The following is a 21,618-nucleotide window of genomic DNA, read 5'->3' as shown; positions in this document are numbered from 1 at the left end:
AGTACCATAACGGTTAATATCTATTAATTATTAATTTGACCGTTTTAAAATTAATATTATCAACGTCTTTAATATTATAATATATGCATTAAACGATTAGATTATATTTTATGTAACCTACAAAAAATTAATTTCATAACATTTGAAATTTAATAATATCTTATTAATATTAAGTAATATAATTTTGTAACGAATAAATATTAATTATATAATCTTAAAAACTAATTACTACAATTAAATTTTTAATTAGTAGGTTACTGTAATAGTGTAACGGACAAAAATTCAAAATATAATTTATTTAAGTTATATATTATAATTTTGTAACCTACCAAATTTTTAATGCAACGTATAAATGTTAATCGAATACTAATTATATTAATAATTATTTGATTGTAACGTATAGATTTTTAATGTAACATATAAATTTTAATCAAAACAGTAATTATATTAATAATTATTTGATTGTAATGTTCCAATTTTTTAATGTAACATATAAATTTTAATCAAAACAATAATTATATTAATAATTATTTGTTTGTAACCAACTATGTATTTTATGTATGATTTAATGTTAAATAAAAAACGGTTTTTAATAATAATTATAATTTTGTCAAAAAAAAATTATAATTATTAAGCTTGTATTAAAAATATGGAGAAATTTTTGGAACTAATGCCAAGTAGGATTTTGTTGAGGTGGACATCTTTAGAGGAGAGGATTTTGAAATAGGCTATTTCTAAGAACTCTAAATTGTTAGTATAAAGATTATTTCGGGTATTGTTCATATACCATCATTAAATATAATGAAGAGTCAATTTTTGCTTACATTTTGTTATAATTTGGATGTTCCAAATTTTACTTATATGTTATGTTATTATGATGGAAGTATAGCTTAAAAGAGTTCAAAGGTTAGTATCGACTCTAATATCAATTCAATTCAGGTTTCATATTTTGTTGGTGGTGAATTCGGTTTATAGCTTTAGGTATTTGAACGAATGGAGGTTAAATATACAATTTGGTCACTAAACTTTTAGGACTGGATCAACCTGACCTCTATAATATCAACAATCTAACCAAGAGCACTCAAATGAGATGATAATGGATCTCTTTCAGCTGAAACAGATGTCATCGGTTCAAATCCAGCCTTGAGAATGCAACAATGGTCGCTAAAGTTGCATGCAAATGATATCCAATTCACACAAAAAAGTCCAAAATGTTACCTAGAACAGTAAAAAGTTAATTTGGTTTGTTTGTCCTTTGTTGATATTCATCTAGACTAAATGATAATAAGTTGGTAATGTTAGAAATGCATTCGAAACAAAGTGTATAATGACATTGACACGATCCTATAATTTTAAGCACTAAATTAAATATTTAGTTTTTACTCATTATGGCATTGACATTGCATTCATTTACATTTTTTCTCAGTTTTTCTATTATTTTATCTGATATTAGATGAGTTTTAAAACATAGTGTATAATATGCTTAAAAATCACTATTTAGTTGAACAGACATGATTTGATTGTTGTTTAACAACTCAGCGATGTTTCAAACATGATAATTTTGAACCAGGTTTTGAAAGGATTGAAACAAGCCTGTATGACCCGCCCAAGGATGAAAATCATATACATATACATAACCTGTGAAGTAAGCATGTTTCTTTTCATAAAAGATTCCAATGAAGAATATCATCAGTTATGACCGTTCTGAACTATTTCCGGAGAAGCTCAACAAAATCACCACGACAATTTACATTTCAGTCACAATATCTGATATAGCAGAACTAGACTAAAGAAGAATTAACATGATTACATAAAGGAATGTGTTGTATGGACAAGAAGCCATTATGCAGAAGAATGGTAGCAGCCAAAGCATCCTCGTATAGATAAATGTTTATGTACTGAGGGTACTGGCTTGGGCTCAGCCTCAGTATCAGGTTTTTCGCGCGGATAATGTTTATAGAAGGCGTTAACTGCTCCTGCTACCCCATCTTCATTTTTCATGGCGTTAGCAAGTTCAACAGCACGCTTTTTCACCTGCATAAAAGCACAGAACAATATAACAAAAGACATAAGAAAACGAATAGATGAAAGCCTCTTAAGTTATCAACGAAGGCACAACACTGGTTGGCCTACTTAATAGGTAGTATCAAATGTGATATATGGAAGACCATTAGAGGTGATATTTGTCAATATTACATTTATTTGATCTTGTTCAATACTCTTTTGCAAGAGTTGGAAATTTTATACTGGTCGTTTATTTGATTTTGTCTCCGAAATGTACTGGTCACTCCCATAGCATAATATATAAATCCTTATATTTCAGATAATAAACGATGCCAGATAAGCATAAACTATTTTCTATTCTTGCTCAAGGTAAACCATAATCCCCTTTTCCAGGTTCCATTATGGTGTCAGAAGCTTGTGCATGGTGAACAAGGATGAAATTCATTCTGCATGCTAATGCGACATTCACAATATTAACTGCTCCGATCACAATTGAACATTACCTCTGGATTCAGCATAAAGCGTATGGCATCAACCAGCCTTTCCAACGTAAACTCCTCTACCCGGATGGGTGCAGGGCCCACTCCTCTGGCATGCACCCGCTCTCCCCAAAATGGCTGGTCCCCAAAGAATGGTACGACAGTGGTAGGGCACTACAAAAGTAAAGAAAAGTGGTACTCTACTGTAAGATGCATTTGTAATATAACACTGATGTTATAATATTTCACATTGCAATAAATATAATTACTTCTGCTCTAAGACCGGCAGCAGTTGTTCCGGCGCCTCCATGATGAACCTGAAACATTCACAACTATCAACCAAGACCCATTTATAGTTTAAAACAACTGTATTTTCTACCAAGAAAAGTTTAGTAGGTACCACAGCAGCGCATCGTGGAAACAGCCAATCATGCGGGCAGTTGTCCAGTAAGTACACAGATTTAGATGTATTTAGTTCTGCCACTAAGAAAGAGAAATCACTACATGAATCACAATTAGAGCAGCAAAAAAATGTAGTATTATGATTGGCATGCTTGAAGTAGAAGTCAAGACTCACAATTCCCAAGACCACCCCACCCTTTGTTGATGATACCTCTCTGCCCTGTTTGTTCCAGAGCTTGAACTATGATTCTTGTCATTTTCTCCGGTTCCTGTAGAGGCTGTTTCAAAATCCAAACCAAAATTTACATCAAAATGTAAGTTTGTAAAGAGTTTAATAAAAGAAATGTATTTTGATAATCAAGATGATTAAGTTCAGAATTAGAGTTTTATATAAATTTAGGTTTGTAGCTCCGCTGTTTCATATTGCTGGTCTGATGAATGCCTTTTTTTTAAGAGGTTAATTGATCTTTCCAGAACTGGAAGTATTCTTCTTTTGCTTCTAAGATGAACCTTTGATATTGTTGCTTCTAAATGTAAATTCTATACTGATACAAATTTCTTTCAAGATGGATCTCTAATATTCAGTGGAGTTTGGAAAAAGTCATCCGTAAGTTATGGACACTTCCTCAAACACTAGAAAATCTGATCTTTTAACTTTCCTTTTCACAGAAATTTTCCAAGACAATTAATGATCAAAATAAGTCAAAGAACATTTGATTCAATGCCAGAGTATGGGACATACCACTGTGAATCTTATACATCTATCTGTTATTGATCAATGAATTTAGGCGAAATTTATAATATGGAAAAGTTATACTTAAACAGTGGATTCCCTAGATTAATCAGTGTGATCAGATGACCTAAACATGTAGTTATAGAAACTCACGAGGCTACCAAATCCAACATAGATAGGCTTTTCTCCTTCTTCAAGCCAATCTACTAGCGATTTTGGCGGTTCATAATTTGAAGCAAGGTCGAGGAAACAAAAGCCAACAATGTCAATGTTAGGTCCCCAATCTGCAGATCAAGAATTTAAAAAAAATCAGGTTATCACTACATTGTTCAAAAAGCAGCTCAAGTCCATGACAAACTAAGCCAGAGAAAGTGGGTGCGTAAATTCAAAAGAAACAGACTTATGATGCGACAATAGGCATTAAGTAGCAAGTATCGACCCTATATTAAAATAACCACTTCTAGGAACTACAATGGTACATCAAGAGGGCAACAGTGCGGACTATAATGATATGAGAGTACACAATTGATATGCATCTAACCTTTTGGTTTAGGGACCAAGTGGGGGCTCCAAATATAACCATAGGGCATATCAGGAGGGGAGGTGTAAGATCCGCGTAGATAAGTAACAGCTCTTAACTTCAGCTTCTTCTTCCTAAATTCATTTATCAAATCTCGTATTCCAAGCCAGATTAAAGCATCAACTATTTGATATGACAGCTGAAAGGCTCAAACACAACAAAAAAAACATATCTGACTTAGACATGCCATGGGGGTAATTAATAGAAGTTAACTTCAGATTAACAGAACGACCACTAGACTCACTCTGTATCCAATTGGCTGTCTAACACGGGAAAGAGGATGGGGAAAATCACTAGTAGGCCTGAAATATAGTGAAATATAATTTTAAAAAAAAAATAAAAAATCTCCAACAAATGAGAAAAACTGAGAACTATAATAAATCTAAAGTGAATGAATGGTTCACAAAAATGAAAGAACTCATGCTAGAAATTCTAAGTTTGGGTTTGACATAACTCAACCCCACAAAGCCAGTTTTATGGTGAGGGATGTCTCTCGCTTATAAATACATTTTCAGGTCATATCATATCCAATGTGAGACTCTCAATACATCCCCTCACACCCAAGACTAGACATCGGAAGTGTGACTTAGGTGGCCCAACGGATTTAGAACATGCTCTGATAAGCGATGACATCTTATGTTTTGGGTTGAACATAACTCAACCCTACAAAACCAGCTTATAAGGTGAGGGATGCCCCCAATTTATAAATATTTTCAGGTCATATCATTTCCAATGTGAGTCTCTCAACAAAAATATAGATAACTGAATGCAGGATTAGACCATGTCAGCAAACATACTTACGTCCACGGCATTGTGAAGAATATGTGCAGCGGAACATTTAGATACTCGGCAACATGAGTATGGCCTGCATAAATTCATATACATTAAAATAACAATATTTTTAGTTATATTATTATACAAATACGGGTTGGAAAAATCAAGAAAACAGGGGAACTTGTAGATAATAGCTTGTAAAAAATCTCTGATTATCAGTTAGTATTGCGGTCATTTCTAGATTGAGATATTGTAAAGTTTATGATACACTGCAGCTTATAAAATGCTTAATTGATAATGGTTGATGGTGTAAGAGTTATAACACAAAGGCACAGTTATAAAGATCTATAAGATTAACATTGCACACTTTTGTAAATTGTACCAAACATTTTATAGACCATCCAAATCCTTAAATTTCATGAGACTTTAGATTTGTTGTTGAACAGACTTTTGGTCACTATACAATCTCTTATTATTTGATAAAATGTTTGATACTTTGATTACATTCTCAGTAATGTGGAAAAGACTTAACTTATCAACAGCGACACCCGGAAATTTTGAGTAGTGTAAGCAACATATATATAAATTTGTACCAATAAATATAAATATATAAATATGTAACCTAATGATCATTTACGTTTGATTCTTAATAATATTCATAACACATAAAGAGACAAAGACAAGAGATAGAATTTGAGTGTATTAAATATTAGTTTATTTATTTTTATAATGTGGGCCTTAATCAAATATTATCTTCTCCTTGTACTTTAATTTCATATAAAGTATTAAATTTATTTATTTTTCCAAAACAAAGTGAGGGCCATGGCACACGCAAGTCCTTACTTGGTGCCGTTCCTGCTTATTGTATTATTGTGAAGCAAAGTCTGATAAAACTGAAAGAGAAACAGAATTTAAGTAAATCTTACCATATGCTGGAGGGTTTGCAATTATTGCATCTGCTTTAAATAGTTCATTAGATTCTGGGTACCGGCTGTTGCATGCAGGAAGCAAAGAGTGAATAATAGCCCTGATTTGACTTCTTTGTAAATGTATTTCTGAAGGTCCTGATGGCAAGAAGCCTTTATTCTTGACCATATCTGAATAAAATTATGTATGGATTTAATTTAATTATATATACAGTTTGAAAGCATGTGTGGAGAAGAAATATCATTCATCATTTGATGATGAGTACATATATTTATATTGGAAAACAGTACCCTCTCCTAAAATATGGCATATAAGACAAACTTTGTCTGTTAAATTGGCAACCCAATCTGGCCGCAGTGAAGTCGGCTAGGGTTTCCAACACTATATTCATATATATTTTGTTTGACTTGAATCATAAGAAAGAGAACTACATGAGAAATCCCTTGCAATTCTTGTTAATTTTTCATGTCAGGTTACTAATAAAAGATAGTTCCAGGGGGAAATACATGGCCTTTAAAGCATTAAAACAAGTTGAATCTAGCAAGATCAAGTATTTGGATAATATAAGGGAAGAAATACTTACACTCAGCAAGAACTTTGGGATCTCCACCTAAAGGGTAAAACTCCAAGCCCGCCGACAAGACAAAGTCTTCAAAATTTTTATGAGTAGCTAGCCTAACCCTGTGGCCATCTGCCTGCAAACAAACTTCAGCTTCAATCCGGTTGAATTACATTCGATTAACATCGACTTACGAAACAAAATATAAGGATTTCAAGGAGGAAAAAATATTAAAACTAAAACCTCAAGATTTTAGAAAGTATCATGAGTTTGTAAAACACTATATCAGTTAAAAAACAGAATATGAAATCCACCATGAAACACAGGAGAGGCATAAATCATAGAGAAAATAAATTAATGGAACTCTATGATCAGCTATGGTTCGTATGGGTCGGATGAGTGGGAAGTCAACCAAAAGGGTTACTTTCAACCTATACAAGTTGTGCAGCTATAAAGTTGCTCTCAACCTATTCGAGTGTCACTCAAAGGCACAATCCTGCCTTTTTTCCTTATTGATTAACTGCAACAGCCAACAGTAGTTTCGATTAGGCTAACTTACGAGAGAGAAGTAAAGTTGTGTGATTATGAAGTTATTTGGAGTGTTAACTGGTAAGGACATCACGTGAAGGACCACGTGAAATAAATAATTGAAACCAGAAACTGAATGGCTGATGTAAGCTTTCAATCCACCTGCTTAAGAAACTCCGAACACATGTTTTAATAGGAGGCGACCAGTTATCTTCTCAGGACTTTAAAAGCAGATAAGCAAGCCAAAGCAGGGTTATAACATTAAAAGTAGCACACAAGAAAACGTTTGCTCCGGCCAAAACATTTTGCAAACAAACAAGAGTTTCAACTGACGTTTGTTTACTCTTTTTTGTTCCAGTCCACGGATTTATCAGAGACTAATGAAAGGTGTCCAGAGTATGATGTACTAACTATAGTTTCATAAAACCATATTTCATTAATATAACCATTGTTTTGATTTGAAGACTGCATTACTGTGCAGCCCTACACAATTGCAAACTGCATCAGCTTGCAAAATGGCAGCCACAACCATGACCATAACCACAATTGAAAACCTGGAATATGACTTTGGCGAAAAGTACTAACATAATTTCTAATATCCTCTACAGTAAGCTCAAATACTTCAATTCAAAGTAATTAATTAGTGTGTACAGCACATATTCTTCAAATACTGCAAAGGAAGTCATTAATTATCACAAGCATGCAGAAGATTAAGGATGTACAGCACATATTCTTCAAGTAAACAATTAGTGTGTAAAAACTACTACTAAAGAAAGCAAGAATGAATGACACCTGCAGACGCTTCCCAATGGCAACAAATGGCTGGACATCTCCCCGCGTGCCAACTATAAGCATTGCAATTTGTTGCGGTCGAATAGGTTCAATATCCTCAATGATTGTTTCGTTGCAAGATTCATCGCTAGGATCAATAACTCCAGTTCCATTTTCTAGAGAGAGAGGTTTAATATTTCCTGGAACATCAATTTCTACAGTACCGTCATCCTTCACCATGAAAGCATTTTTTAGCCATCTCAGCTGCAACATTTGCAAACAATTTTTAATCATTAAAAATCAAGCAACTATAGAAATTTCAGAGACATAAATTACAACATTAGTATCTGGATCCATTTAAAGGAACATCAAGAGATGCAATGTAATGCCTGTATAATGAATATCAGTAATCAGCATGCTAAGCAATTTATTATATCACTATATCAAGGCGACAACAAGAACAGAAACCAAGTCTTATCACACTAAGTGGGGTCGGCTGCATGACACCATATCCCTATCCAACTCATTAATCTCTAGATCTTTCTTAATAGTTTATCGAATAGTTTTTATAGGTCTTCTTTTGCCTCTAGTGATTTGACAACCCTCCATCTGATCTACTCTTCGTACTATAGACTCTACAAGTCTTCTCTCTAGCAGCCCAAACTACCTAAGCCGGATTTCTACCATCTTTTCCATTGCCTTGATATAGTGGTGCATAAATATTACTTCCCTTACAACAACATTCCTACTAAAATAAATTAAAAAAAAAAAAAGGATTTTAAAATAGCAATAGCATAAAATTTGAAGAATGCAAGTGATTGAGCCAAACCCTTTTCCTGAGAGGAACATTCTCATCAAAGAACCTAGCCCATAATCGACTGTGCAGTCTGTGCTTTCCAACTATAGCATCTTTCTTCGACGATTCACCTTCAGGTACAACATCCAAAGCTTCATATTCTTCCACATTTTGCGATACACTTGATGACGAATCCCTGTTAATACGTCCTGCTTAATCCAAACACCAAAAACAATACATATAGTTACAAACTTGCTTGTTCACCTCAAAGAGTTCTACTTTACTTATTCCACATTCTATTTCTAATTTCATTAACAAAAAAAAAAAAAAAATCAGCATTATCATAATTAGTAATTGTAGCACCGAAACTTATGATGGAAGGCGACAACACACGTGTGATTGCGTTCAATTAATTCATTTTTTTATATTTTGATACAGACACGAACACCAGACATGTTGTCAACACTAGTGATAGTTTAAAAAATGAATTAATTGAATGTAATCTCAATGTAGTGTTGGTGTCAGACACCGACACATATCTAACACCAAACACATCTTTGATCAGAAGCGTTGGTGCTACGGAGCTAATATAGTAATATATAGTTCACATTGCATGAGAAAATGCACGATATCAAGATACGAAGCAATATACCTGAAGAAGAAGCGTCATGAATGGAACGATCTTGGGCGTCCAAATAAACTGAATTATCACTAAATGAAGAGTCTGAACGGTTGAAATTATCATTACTCGCCATTTTGGAAGAACGAAGAAGGAACGAAAAATGTTTGTGAAATTTAGGAATGAAGGAAATGCATTTGATGATGAAAAGGAATGGAAGATTTATTGGAAAGGGTTTGATGATCGTGATAAGGAAGGAATAATAGTTTCTGTTTTTGTGAATTTTTTTTCTTCTTTTTCTTTTTCCTTTACTTTCGCTTTTGGTTTTTCTCAAGAAAACGAAAGAGAAAGCGTGAGAAAATATATAGGGTTGACACGTGGAATAATGAGAAGAAGTTTCACGAGGCCGTTACGTTGCACGTCTTTTACAGCACTTTTGAGTTTTTATTTTTTTAATTTTATCTTTTCACTACCCGCCACAACCGCACCGTGTAATTGTTGCTGTCATGGCGTCATGCTCATGCATTGTTATGGTGTCTTTTTCACTTACATACTGCTCCATCCGTCCCGGAATAACTGACCCATTTTCTAAAAAAAAATGTCCCAAAATAACTGACCTATTTCAATTTTTAATACAACTTTCATCATTCCCAATATAATATAACACTAAATAATACTACTTTTATCATTCCCAATACAATATATTTCACTTTCCCCTTTATTTATACACTTTTCTTAATCTGTGTGAAAAACTAAAGTAGGTCAATTATATCGGGACGGAGGTAGTAATATTGGAGTATTATATTCTTCAAGCAAATAATTAATTACGGAGTATAATCTTTTATTTCCAAAACAATACCATGATAAATTAAATTGAAATTAATGTGTTTCAATTTATAATATGTTTATGTGTTTGGTAAACGACGAGATATTTATTGTACTTTATTAACTTAAGATATCTCGCTCAGCTAATCGATACAACTTCATCATGTTTCGACAATGATTTGTGACGTAAACTTAGGGGGATGTATTGGATTAGGATTCTATGGGATTTTAAAAGACTTTTTAATTATGAAAAAGTCTTGTGGTATTCAATCAAGACTTTTTGCAACTTAAAAAAAGTCTTGTGGTATTCAATCAAGACTCTTTGTCATTTTAAAAAAGTCTTGAGGTATTCAATCAAGACTTTTCATCACTTAAAAAAAGTCTCATGGTATTCAAAATCATTCAAATTTCGAAGGATTGTTTAATAAATTGGATTTTGATGGATTTTGTGGGATTTTGTAGTATAATTTTAACAAGAAAAAGTCTTTCATGAAAAGATGAGATTTCTTGGGATTGTTTTTCATTTAAAAGTTACTATCTCTTTCTTCTCCCTTCTCTCTCCCCCCTCTCTCCTTTCTCTCTTCGTCTCTCTCTCTCTCTCTCTCTCTCTCTCTCTCTCTCACCTCTCTTAGAAAAACTCAAACGACTTCTCTAATTTCAAACACAAAATGAGGGCTGACACAATATATTTTTTTTTAAAGATTTGTAAGGGCTGTCATAATTTTAAATATGTACAATTGAATTTTGTGGGAATAACATTTTTAACAAATAAAAAATGTGTATGGAGAATAATGTGTTAAGAGTGTTTTTTAGTCCCTTAAAATCTTATAAAATCCATAAAATCCTTAAAATTTTAAAATCAATAGTAAAAGAATTTTTTATTGGTTTTATTTTTCTTTATTCAAACGCTAGAATTTATTTGTTCATTATTTTTATCATTCACACTTGTAAGTTTGTTCTTTTTTTCCCTAAAATTCATTGAATCCTTTAAAATTTTAAAATCCCATAAAATCCTTTGAAATCCTTAAAAGTCAATGTGATAAATCCATTAAAATCTTGAGTGTATAAAGTCTTTTACATAAAAAATCTTTTAAAATCTCACAGAATCAATACAATCTCACACAGTCTTTTAAAATCTTAAAACTTTTTTTATTAAAATAGTCTTTTAAAATCCTAATCCAATACAACCCCCTTAGTCATATGTTTCAACGTATTTATTGTACTTACTAACAGAGAACTTAAGTAAAAAATCCTTGTCCAACACTTTCTAAACTAAAAGTTCAATGTCGAAAATGTGTTGAGAACAAAATAATTCTTCAATATAACGAATTATATTGACAAGCTAGGTCAATAGTTTACATTAACTTCATAGTTAATTACACCTAATCTCAACACAAAAGGAAATTAGCTACAGATACTCGCAATAGATATACAAAGATATAAAGAAGTTAAATAACATCAAAGTCTTGGTGATTTGAGCTTTGAGCGACTCCACCGTGTTTTATATGTCCTCGGGTTGTCTCTATACTTTTTCCTATATTTTCAAAGTGCAAGAATATCTCGATTTGTGATATGAATTGTCTTTTATATGTGGTGGAAAAGTGGAGATTCACTAGGAGAATGTGATTTTCCATAGCGATCCGGTCTTTCTTTAAAGTGAAGTAATTTCCATTTCATACATAAGGTTATTGAAGCTGCCTTAAATCGCCAAGAGCATTGATTTTCACTTAGTGAATTCTCTCTTGCAATCCACCTTAATCTTTGTGACTCGATTTGCTTCACGGTCGCTTAGTTAATCGATTTACCCTGTTTTTCTCAACAATCTAATATTTACAAGAAATTGTGGAATTTCATAGGATTTCTTGCAAAATAAGTTAATAAGTGTGTTAATGGTATATTGAAATTTAGGTGATTTTGACACTTATCAATTACATTTTTTTGCATATTACTTTGGTAAAATAAGTTTTATAGTTAATCTAAAGAAAAACATAGTCCAATATTTGATGGTTCTTTGCAACCTTTGATAAACCCGCATGCTTTAATGATACACTCTACACGCATCACTTTCCAATTCATATCTAAACTTATACGTTTATCAATTGGTGTTTTAATTTTCCAATCAAACCTTTAATGTTTCCAAGCAACTTTTGATAAACACACACACTTTAATGAGAAACTGCTATTTTTCAATGCAACTTTAACTTTTCTCAATTACGATTTCAATGGAACCTTTGATGAACACACTAAGTTTAAAGACGCACTACTTTATACATAGTTTTCCAATACATCTATAACCTTTTACATTTATTACCCGTACTTTTAGTTCTCCAATCCAACCTTTTATGTTTCCAAACAACATTTCATAACGACCAAACTTTAATGTCACACTTCACCTTGCATCATTTTCGAATGCATCTATAACCTTTTTCAAGTACATTTCCAATGCACAATTTTCACTTTATTTATTTGACTTCATAATTCCAATGCAATCAACTTCGAAAGATTTAAAATTGATTTTGACTTATTTGGATGTGTTCAATTAGAATTGATTTTACCTTTAGGATTGATTCTACTTAAAGTTAAAATTTACATATTTTAACTTCTACAATTGATTTTAACCTTAAATTTATTTTTCAATCTCCTTTTACACGAATGTATAAAACTAACCAATGTAAATAAAAGCAAAAATTAAAAAAGCTATATACTAAATACACCCTCCAGTCACTGTCATAAGCAAAAATATACATTTTAGATTCGTTCAATTAATGATATATATGATCTTTTTTATAGACCGCATACATCATTTAACGAATGAATCCAAAATGTTAATTTTTGCTTATAATAGTGACCGAAGGGAGTATGATATTATTTAATACTTTAACATTTTTGTTAAATTATTAAATTATATTTGATTTCAAATATTAAAAAGTTAAGTCTTCATAAATAATTAATTTTGATTTGACTAGGCAATCAATTAAAAGTTAAAAAATTGTTAATTTGATTTGACTTAGTAAATAAATTAAATTCTTTTCAAAACTTAACAAATACTACATCATCTTTGAAAACAATGGGCCTTGAATTAAACAATGGGCCTTAAAGCATATCTTGGCCTTAGAACAACAACATATCTGAGGAAGTGACGTGTAGATTATTATTGGAGTGAAAGAAAAACGCAAGCAAAAGCATTAACAAACGTTTCTGTCAGTGACTGAGTGTGGCACCTGTTCCTGTTGTGTTGTTCTTATTCCCATTTAGTGCAATTTATAAACTAGAACAAAAAAAATGAAAAACATCACCTTAATACACTGTACTAGGATGTTTCTTGTTCCTCAGTAGACTCAACAACTTTCATCTTTGCTATGTCTCTTCTTTCATTATATGTAAGCTTTTTCCTACTCTTTTTGTTGTTCAATGCTTACTTTTTTGTTTTTGTTTTTGTTAATTGGATGATAAAGTTTGTTAATTTGTTGGGTGCTGAAGAGAAATGCTTGATTTGTGAATGAAAAATGAAAATTAATGATTTTTTTTAGTTGAAATGGAATCATTATTTTGTTTGGTTTATTTGCAAGGAATCTCTTTTATTTATTTATATTCTTTGTTTTAAGTCAAAAGAAATAATGGGTTTTGTGTCTGGAATGTTTCTAGCTTCAATTCATGAGTAAAGTTTGTTTTTTTATGTTTTTCTTTGTTATGCTTCAATTTTTCTTGTTTGTGCTGTGAAGTGACTTGATGATAGTGGTCAGGTTGGTATAGTTTGTATGGATTTATCTGGTAAATCGGAGACATTTGCTTATGATTTATGGTAAATATTTTCATTGATGAAAAAAATATTGTTTTTCAATTTTGAAGTTTCTTCTGTCAGGGATTGCCTCTATATAGGAATTTATGTTAGAGAATCTCATAAGGGCCCTTAATGGTCCAATTGAATTGTGAATCTAATTTGATTAATGCTTACTTTTTTGTTTTTGTTTTTGTTAATTGCATGATAAAGGTTGTAAATTTGGTGGGTGGTGCAGAAAATGCTTGAACTGTGAATGAATATTAATGATTTTTTAGTTGAAATGGAATCATTATCTTGTTAGGTTTGTCTGCAAGGAATCTTTTTTTTTTTTGTTTGAAGTAAAAAATAAATAACGAGTTTTGTGTTTCTAGCTTCAATTTATGAGTAAAGTTTGTTTCTTTTTTGTTTTTCTGTGTTATGCTTCAATCTTTCTTGTTCGCACTTTGAGCTGACTCGATAGTAGTCAGGTTGGTATAGTTTGTATGGATTCATGTGGTAAATAGGAAAAATTGCTTATGATTTTGATACATTTGGTCATTGATGAAAAAAATATTGTTTTGAAATTGCAACTTAAAAGTTTCTTCTGTTAGGGATTGTCTGTATGTTGGAATTTATGTTAGAGAATCTCATATGTGATTTGATGATCCAATTGTTGCTACCGCTGATTAAGGTTTTGAAGAATTTGTGATTGCAGAAGGAAAAAGATCTGAGAGAATCACTGAATCTACTTCTTTGTCTTGCTACCTAGTTAGTCATTATATGTATATAGATATAGATATTTATATTTACATAGATTATAAATGCGAGCTTCCATTTTTTTTCTTTTGCATATGTTGCATGAAATTTTCTGTTACCGAAACTGACTTAGATTTTAAAACAATCACAATATGCTCCAGTGAAGTTTGAATGAAGATTTAAATATTGATATTTCAAATGATTGTGGCGAAATTTGTCTACCCTTCTTGCATGAGTTCATATTTGACAATACCAATTACAATCCTCAAGAACTTTTGAACTAACTTACTTGTCAAATTAGGAGACCAACACAATCAAGGACTTGAAATTGTTTAGATAAAGATTATGTATACTATCAGAATTCCAAAATCTTGTGAGCTATCTTTTATTCTATCACTTTTAACTGTCTACTTTTCTGGTGTTGGTTTTTACATCCGCAGGCCCAGGGTAGCTGACGCTAATGCACATTATGACTTATTCATGTTTGGCCTAGCATTTGTCTTTTAATCGTTCAATATTGTTTGAAGCGTAGCATCGAATAGTGAAGGAGTTCTTTTCAGATAAGTATAAATGTTTGACAACAAAGTATTTTTTACCTACAAAAGAAAGCGACACCCTCAAAGTAGAAGTTCTGTGCTTGGAAATCAGCAAAATTCAGTTGGTGAAGATGCCCGTGATTGTTCTTTATCTAAACAAGCCAAGCTTACTGATGAGAAGACATCAGAAAAATATGAAGAAAAATCAACGGTGAGATTCTAATGCACCTAGGTTGACTAATGTATTTCTACCACATTATTCTTTTAAACAAAATACTACATGTAAGTGCATTGATGTATATGGGAAGTGACAAGTATGTTACTTCCATGACTCTAAGCTTCGATTACTATTATGTTGTATTTTTTTCAACCACCTAGATTGGGTTGATTCTTATGAATATAATATGAAGTGCTTACTCTTCTATCTGTCCGTATATTTTATAGGATACTAGTGATGGACAAAAGCCATGCTTTGAATGCATCAAACAACCAGATCATTCAACGCCACTTCCAGTTCAAAGGCCAGGTGTCCTGGTCCCGGAACCAGGGGAGCTTGGAATTTCTGATGAAACAGAAATGATAGTTACTACAAACGAATCCTTTTTAACAAGACAGCCATGTGAGGATAACTCCAAGAAGGATGTTGATGGATTTCCCCCAGCAAAGAAGGCTTCACAGAATGGTTCTGACACACAGAAAAATTCTTTTGTAGGCGAAAACTGTGGTAATGAATGTGACAATGGCTCTAATATAAACAATATTTCCCCGTCAGCTGAATTGGATGCTGGGAAAGATTTCAATTTAATCAACTCAGAGACATCCATTCCAAAGGAAATCAGTGCTGCATGCGACAAGGAATCTCTTGTTTTGAATAAGTCAACAGATATATCTACTGAGTCACCCTCGGAAGATAATTTTGGGAACCAATCTGAAGAAAAGGTAGCACAGATGAAGTTGGCTGGTCCATTAATAACCTATCAATGTTATAAAAGAAAAAGGAGCATGGATGGGACTGATAAGGAAAACATTCCAGTGCTAACCAAGTGGAGTATGCTTGCAAATGCTAATCCTGATTCTTGTGATGAATCATCTTGTGATGAGTCTCCTGCAAATAATGTACTAGACCTTAACCAATCAGTTGAAATTTCGGAAAGAGAGAAGCCACTGGGTCACACTCAAGATGAGACATCTTGTAGAAGCAGTTCTAGGGTTTTTTTAACAGATCTTAATCAATCAGTGGAGCTTTCTGAAAGAGGGGAGCTTGATCAAACTCAAGAAAAAGTATGGCTTCTTTGTGATTCTCTTAAACCTTATGATTTGTTGCTCAATTCTTATTGGTCCATCAATTATGATATGCTATATGTTTAAAAGAGTATTCTATGATAAATTTTGTATTTTTGTTTTGAGAACATTTAAATTTTTTTCCTCATTGCTGATTTATATATGTGTTGGCTGGTAATAAATGCAATGAAGCATGGTTTTTGCTCTTTCCTGTTATGTTGGGTTCAAATTTTACACAACATATTATCTGCTTTGCAAAAGGTTTCAGCTCCTTTATTTACTAATTCTAGAGCAAGTGTAAGTTTGGAACATGTAGTTTGGGTGTAGAGAATCTCATGCTGTCAAAAGGAATGTGTTGACTTCTGTTGCGACATTATTGGGTTGATAGTTAAAGTATTTATAATCCATGGTTTTGTTTATTTATGTATAATTGTTTGTTTTTAAATCTTCATTAAATGTAGTGATGCTGATATGTGATAGATAGCTTAACGGGCATAAGAGTTAAATCTTGTGTACGAAACAGATTGAAAGTCAAGAAGCTAATGAATTCATGTCAAAGTTTGAAATTTACTTGTCCATGATCAATTAATTGATCACAGATCTCATGTGAATCACTGTAGTTTTTGATTTTTTGTCAGGTGAGAAATGCTGACACTTCAGGTACTAGTGGAGTTGTTTCTGAAACATGGTATATTCTGTCAAACTCATAAACTAAGTTTTTACATATTATAATGTCATAGAAAATCATTTGTTGGTCGTGAAAATAATTGCATATAAATGTATTTGTTCAAACAGTATGACACAAGTGGGAGAGCAACCGGGTCATGGGGAAGACATAGTGAAAACGGACCCCCATATGTCTGGAACAGAAGTTCCAAGCCAGAATTCTCTTATGCACAAGGAAGCCGAACATGTTGATAAGGATTGCGAAGGAATCCCTATCAATGTTGATTCTAGAGATCTCTGTCATGCTTCCACAACTGCCGACCAAGAACTAGAAGAGTTGCAACCCTCTGTGAAAAAAGCCGTTCAAAATGTTCTAAGCAATGACATGAAGAAAAGTGGAGGGCACCAACCTCAGTTTGTCCTGCCTGCTGACTCTGCAGGTATTACTAATCACTCAAAGTCTGTTTGGATTAGCTTATGTGAGCTTTTCTACTGACATTAGCGCTTGTGTTAGATTGTTTGAGAAAGCTTATGGAAACAGCTTATGACATGTCCATAATCTGTTTTCAGTTTATTTCCATATGCTCTCCAAGATAACTTATGAAATCAGCTTATAGCTTACACGAAAACATTTCCATATGCTCTACAAGATAACTTATGAAATCAGCTTATAGCTTATATGAAAACAAGTTTGACTTTATTTTATCTTTTTTTGTAAAAATAGCTTATACGTAAACGCTTATGATAAGCGCTTATGCTATAAGCATTTAATTGAGTTGTTTATCGAAACATGGTCTTAATCTTTAACATGCAAACAATGAATCTGATGTTTTGTTATGAAGTTTTGATTGGTGATAAATATTTTTCTTGAATGCTTTTACATCCATAATTGCATTTCTTTGAAGAGTTCATATAGCATTTTTCATGTGATACAGAAGAGAACACTGTTGAAGTGAACCTTGGTTCTGACAAGCATTCCCTTCCCTTGGCGATGAGAACTCTTGTAACCAAATCTGACTCTACAAGCAGTAGATCTGCCATTGTTGAAAATCAAGTTACGCAACTGGAAGTTTTGAACTCCAGCAATACAAAGGTACAAAAAGATACTTTTACTTCCCTGACTTCAAGGATTATAGTTTTCATATTTTAGAAAAAGCAAATTATCATGCAGGGAATCCTGTTAAATATTTCCGGATTAGGGGTAGTAAACAAAAGTTGGAATTAATGGTCAATGTAATGGTTAATCCAAGACCAACTGGATAATACATTTTACCCCCTAGTTGGAAATATGTTTTACCAAGACTTTCTAAATGTTTTTTCTTTTCTTTTTTCATAAGGGTATTTATGAATATCAATCATGAATTCATGTTATATGTTGCATCTCCAAGATGATGGCATTGTCCATTATTGATATGTTGTTCTCCGCCCCTCAGGTGATTTCAGAAGGAAAGACTATCGATGATGTCTGCTCAAGTATTACTCAATCTCAGTCAGGTGGTTGCATGATGTTAAATGAAAGAATGGATGTTCAACCACCTAACACTATTCAACCAGAACAAATGCCAACTGTTTCTCTTTCTTTGGGTTTATCTCTACCTGTGGAGCATGAGACTGGAGGTTGTTTGTCTACACTGCCTTTGTTTAATTTAACCTCTGGAACTAAAGATATTGTCCAAGATGGATTGTGTCAGTCTTCAACGAACCGGAAACCATTGCATCTCCGGCACAAGGCAGTACTTGACAACATTGTAAGCAAAGCAAGAGCTTCAAATGAAAGAGGCAAAGTTCAGGAAAATTACAAGCCACACCCTATAATGTGGTCTGAAGAGGAGTTGGATTTTCTCTGGATTGGTGTGAGGAGACATGGCAGGGGCAATTGGGATGCTATGCTCAGGGATCCAAGATTGCGGTTTTCACCATTAAGGGTACCATGGGACCTTGCTGAGAGATGGGAGGAGGAACAACTTAAACTTTTGAAAGATAGTGTTCCACACTTCATGCATCCAAGTACAGAAAGAGCGGCGGCGGCGGCAGCGTTGCAACGAAACGCTTGCTTCTTAGATCCAAAATCAGGTACTTGGAGACAAAATACTATGGAGGAGACTACTTTATCACCTGAAGATGCATTTTCTTATAGGGAAAGCAACCCCTTGAAGAAATCTCTCGCAAGGTCATTTCTTCAAAGTAACACTGCTGTACGTAGTCTTGCGCCAAATATTCATTCTGGCAGAGCTTCTTACAACAACAACATAGATAAGTTTGAATTAGGATTTTTCAATTCTCCAGGAAGCTCGAGTATTTCCAGGGAAAATTCTTATTCAAATGATTATCCATTTAATTGTTCGACTGCAAAGAATAATTTGCCACAATGGCTCAGAGAAGCAATCAACACTCCTCCAATGTCTGTAGAGCCAAATCGGTCTGCAGAGCATTGCTTTGATGCTGGTGGTAAGTCAGGCTTTCTGCCTCAAAATCAGTTGAGTGGTTTGAAGACAAATGAGGTACATATGTCAAATGCTTCTCACTATTCAACCTATTCAAGAAGAAAATATGGGACGCTGAAAATGAACAAGTCTCTTGAACATCATGTCAGCAAACAAGACAATTTGATTGTTATTGACAGCGACACATCTTCCGAAGAGACTATATCAGACGATCACCATGCCAGCTTGAAGATTTGAAGAATGTATGTTCTGTTAGATTATCCTGTTCAAAACATGTAGTGAGCTGTAGAAAATTGTTGTAGGTGAATGTTGCATGGTTTTGTAGATTACCAATTTATAAACTTAGGAGCTGTTATGACTATGCCAAATGAATTTTAATTTAATGTTTAACTGAATCTTCTTTTAGGGATTTTAAATGGTTACATTTATTTGACTTTAAGCTAAATGAATGTTGCTTTTTTATTTAACCGAATCTTTAGGGATCTTATGGTTAGTATTTATTTGGAAAAAATGCAGTGTTTCATTATTGTGTTTGGTAGGTTTTGAGCTGAAATAGGCCTTCCAAAATCTGTTAATGTGAGTGCATTGAATTTTTCAATGCACTCATGCTCCAGGCTATTGGGCATGATGCGTAAATAATACAGGTAGCCTAATAAGAGATGTATGATAGATTCTGATATCACATTAGATTTTGAGTTTAACTCGATAAAACCGGGTAAGGTAAGGATTGTACAAGCTTTATAATCTCTATATCGGACCTATTTATAGCAAATGGAAAACTTTGGTTTATTCCGCTAATGTATAATCATTCTATTCTATACTTACATGACACTCTTTCATCCACGTACTGGAAATGACAGGCACAGAGAATCTGGAATAAATTTGGACTCTATTTGTAAGGATAGCATAAATCTTGTGCTGTTTCATTGCTGGATGCTTGAGTGTTTTTCCAATTCCTTCAATTGCTTAATCATCAATACAGTTGATCTGTGAGGAATTTTTTGTTGTTGTTGTTGCTTTTTTTAATGTTTCTAAGTAAGTCAGCTGATATCTCTTTTATTGTTTTCCATTGAATAAACTTCTCCAAAAATAATAATGGAATCTGACAAAAATCGAGCATTCACCGATCATCCATTTTTGTTCATTTTCTTCTTTAGCGTTCAAACAAAGTCATTCAATGTCGATTAAATATCAATTATACTTGAAAATTTTAAAATAGATTTATAACATATCCTAAAAATGGTACCCACCCATCAAGGACAAATCTAGGTTAGTAGCATTGGCGTTAGCCGCCACACTACTGTAGAAATTAAATATTGCCTCCATAAAAATTTCTTAAATAATTTTAAATGTGAGTAATCAAATATACATTGTGAAAGATATCCCTTAAAGAAACATTGTGAAAGATATATTGTTGAAGGATTATTTGGCCTCATATACATAAAAAGATCTATTTATTAGTGTTAAAAATGAAAAAGTCATACAATATTTTCAAACATGAAGGCATTAGAGAAATAAAATATATATATATATATATATATATTTATTTTGTTTTTATGTTTGTTGTATATCCTATTATAATATGTTAGTATAAATTTGTTAATATAAATGTGCTTGTTTGCATTTTTAGGCATGAGCTTTGGAGCACTTCAAATTTTTATTTACATGCGACCTTAAAGCAACGTATGCCCGCAAACTTCCCATGTGTTGTGCGTTTTCTTCAGAAGAAGGACTACATTTGACTGACTCGCTATCGAGGCATCCTTGATCGTCTTGCGATGGAGGACATCATATTCAACCCTTAGGTGATCATCGACAGTTGGTACCCTTTGCAAATATATTGTACTCTGGTTGAATTATGGTCGGCAAAGGGATAAAGTCCTGACACTTGCCGGAGCGGGCGAGGAGGCAGTACTGCCATGTACAGAACATTCCCCGACATTCTTCATCCGTGTCTTCCATTGGTTCAACCTTGATATTGCAAGCCTTCCATGATTTCATGATTCACGTCAAACACTAGTTCAGTAGGGCCTGGTGGTAACAGATCAATGGCAGCATGTACCGAGGTGCATTACATGGTTCTACAGAGTGACTCATCCGCTGATGTTCCCACTTGCGGAGGTTGTTCAGGTACTGTAACACCCTCCTTTTTATTTAATTATTTTTATTAAGTTAGAA

The 21,618-nt window shown here is 33.0% G+C and overlaps 2 protein-coding genes across 4 annotated transcripts; one reads left to right on the top strand and one right to left on the bottom strand.

The window, feature by feature from the left end:
* Positions 1 to 1,641: 1,641 nt before the first annotated feature.
* Positions 1,642 to 9,512, bottom strand: LOC146908857 (sterol 3-beta-glucosyltransferase UGT80A2-like). 2 transcript variants are annotated; one of them, XM_085727488.1, is made up of 14 exons: positions 9,206 to 9,512; positions 8,587 to 8,762; positions 7,779 to 8,021; positions 6,483 to 6,594; positions 5,899 to 6,069; positions 5,000 to 5,063; positions 4,443 to 4,500; positions 4,160 to 4,337; positions 3,772 to 3,902; positions 3,061 to 3,163; positions 2,884 to 2,966; positions 2,753 to 2,800; positions 2,508 to 2,657; positions 1,642 to 2,034 (listed from the first exon to the last, which is right to left on the bottom strand). In XM_085727488.1, the coding sequence occupies exons 1-14, from the start codon at positions 9,306 to 9,308 to the stop codon at positions 1,843 to 1,845; spliced, it is 1,812 nt and encodes a 603-aa protein (XP_085583614.1). In that variant the 5' UTR covers positions 9,309 to 9,512; the 3' UTR covers positions 1,642 to 1,842. The 2 variants fall into 2 exon arrangements, with proteins under 2 accessions (XP_085583614.1, XP_085583615.1); XM_085727489.1 differs by having other exon boundaries at positions 6,483 to 6,590.
* A 3,638-nt stretch (positions 9,513 to 13,150) lies between these two features.
* LOC146908856 (uncharacterized) lies at positions 13,151 to 19,907 on the top strand. Of its 2 annotated transcripts, none has more exons than XM_085727483.1 (7): positions 13,151 to 13,377; positions 14,954 to 15,260; positions 15,494 to 16,330; positions 16,969 to 17,018; positions 17,126 to 17,436; positions 17,932 to 18,089; positions 18,430 to 19,907. In XM_085727483.1, the coding sequence occupies exons 2-7, from the start codon at positions 15,084 to 15,086 to the stop codon at positions 19,675 to 19,677; spliced, it is 2,781 nt and encodes a 926-aa protein (XP_085583609.1). In that variant the 5' UTR covers positions 13,151 to 13,377; positions 14,954 to 15,083; the 3' UTR covers positions 19,678 to 19,907. The 2 variants fall into 2 exon arrangements, with proteins under 2 accessions (XP_085583609.1, XP_085583608.1); XM_085727482.1 differs by having other exon boundaries at positions 16,951 to 17,018.
* The last annotated feature ends 1,711 nt before the right edge of the window (positions 19,908 to 21,618 follow it).

The sequence above is a fragment of the Medicago sativa genome, chromosome 7 (genome assembly GCF_051527215.1).
Source record: "Medicago sativa cultivar Bolivia chromosome 7, Bolivia_mono, whole genome shotgun sequence".
In the NCBI taxonomy this organism is placed as follows: domain Eukaryota; kingdom Viridiplantae; phylum Streptophyta; class Magnoliopsida; order Fabales; family Fabaceae; genus Medicago; species Medicago sativa.
Note: the sequence above shows the minus strand (reverse complement) of the source record. Positions and strands in the feature narration are given on the sequence as shown.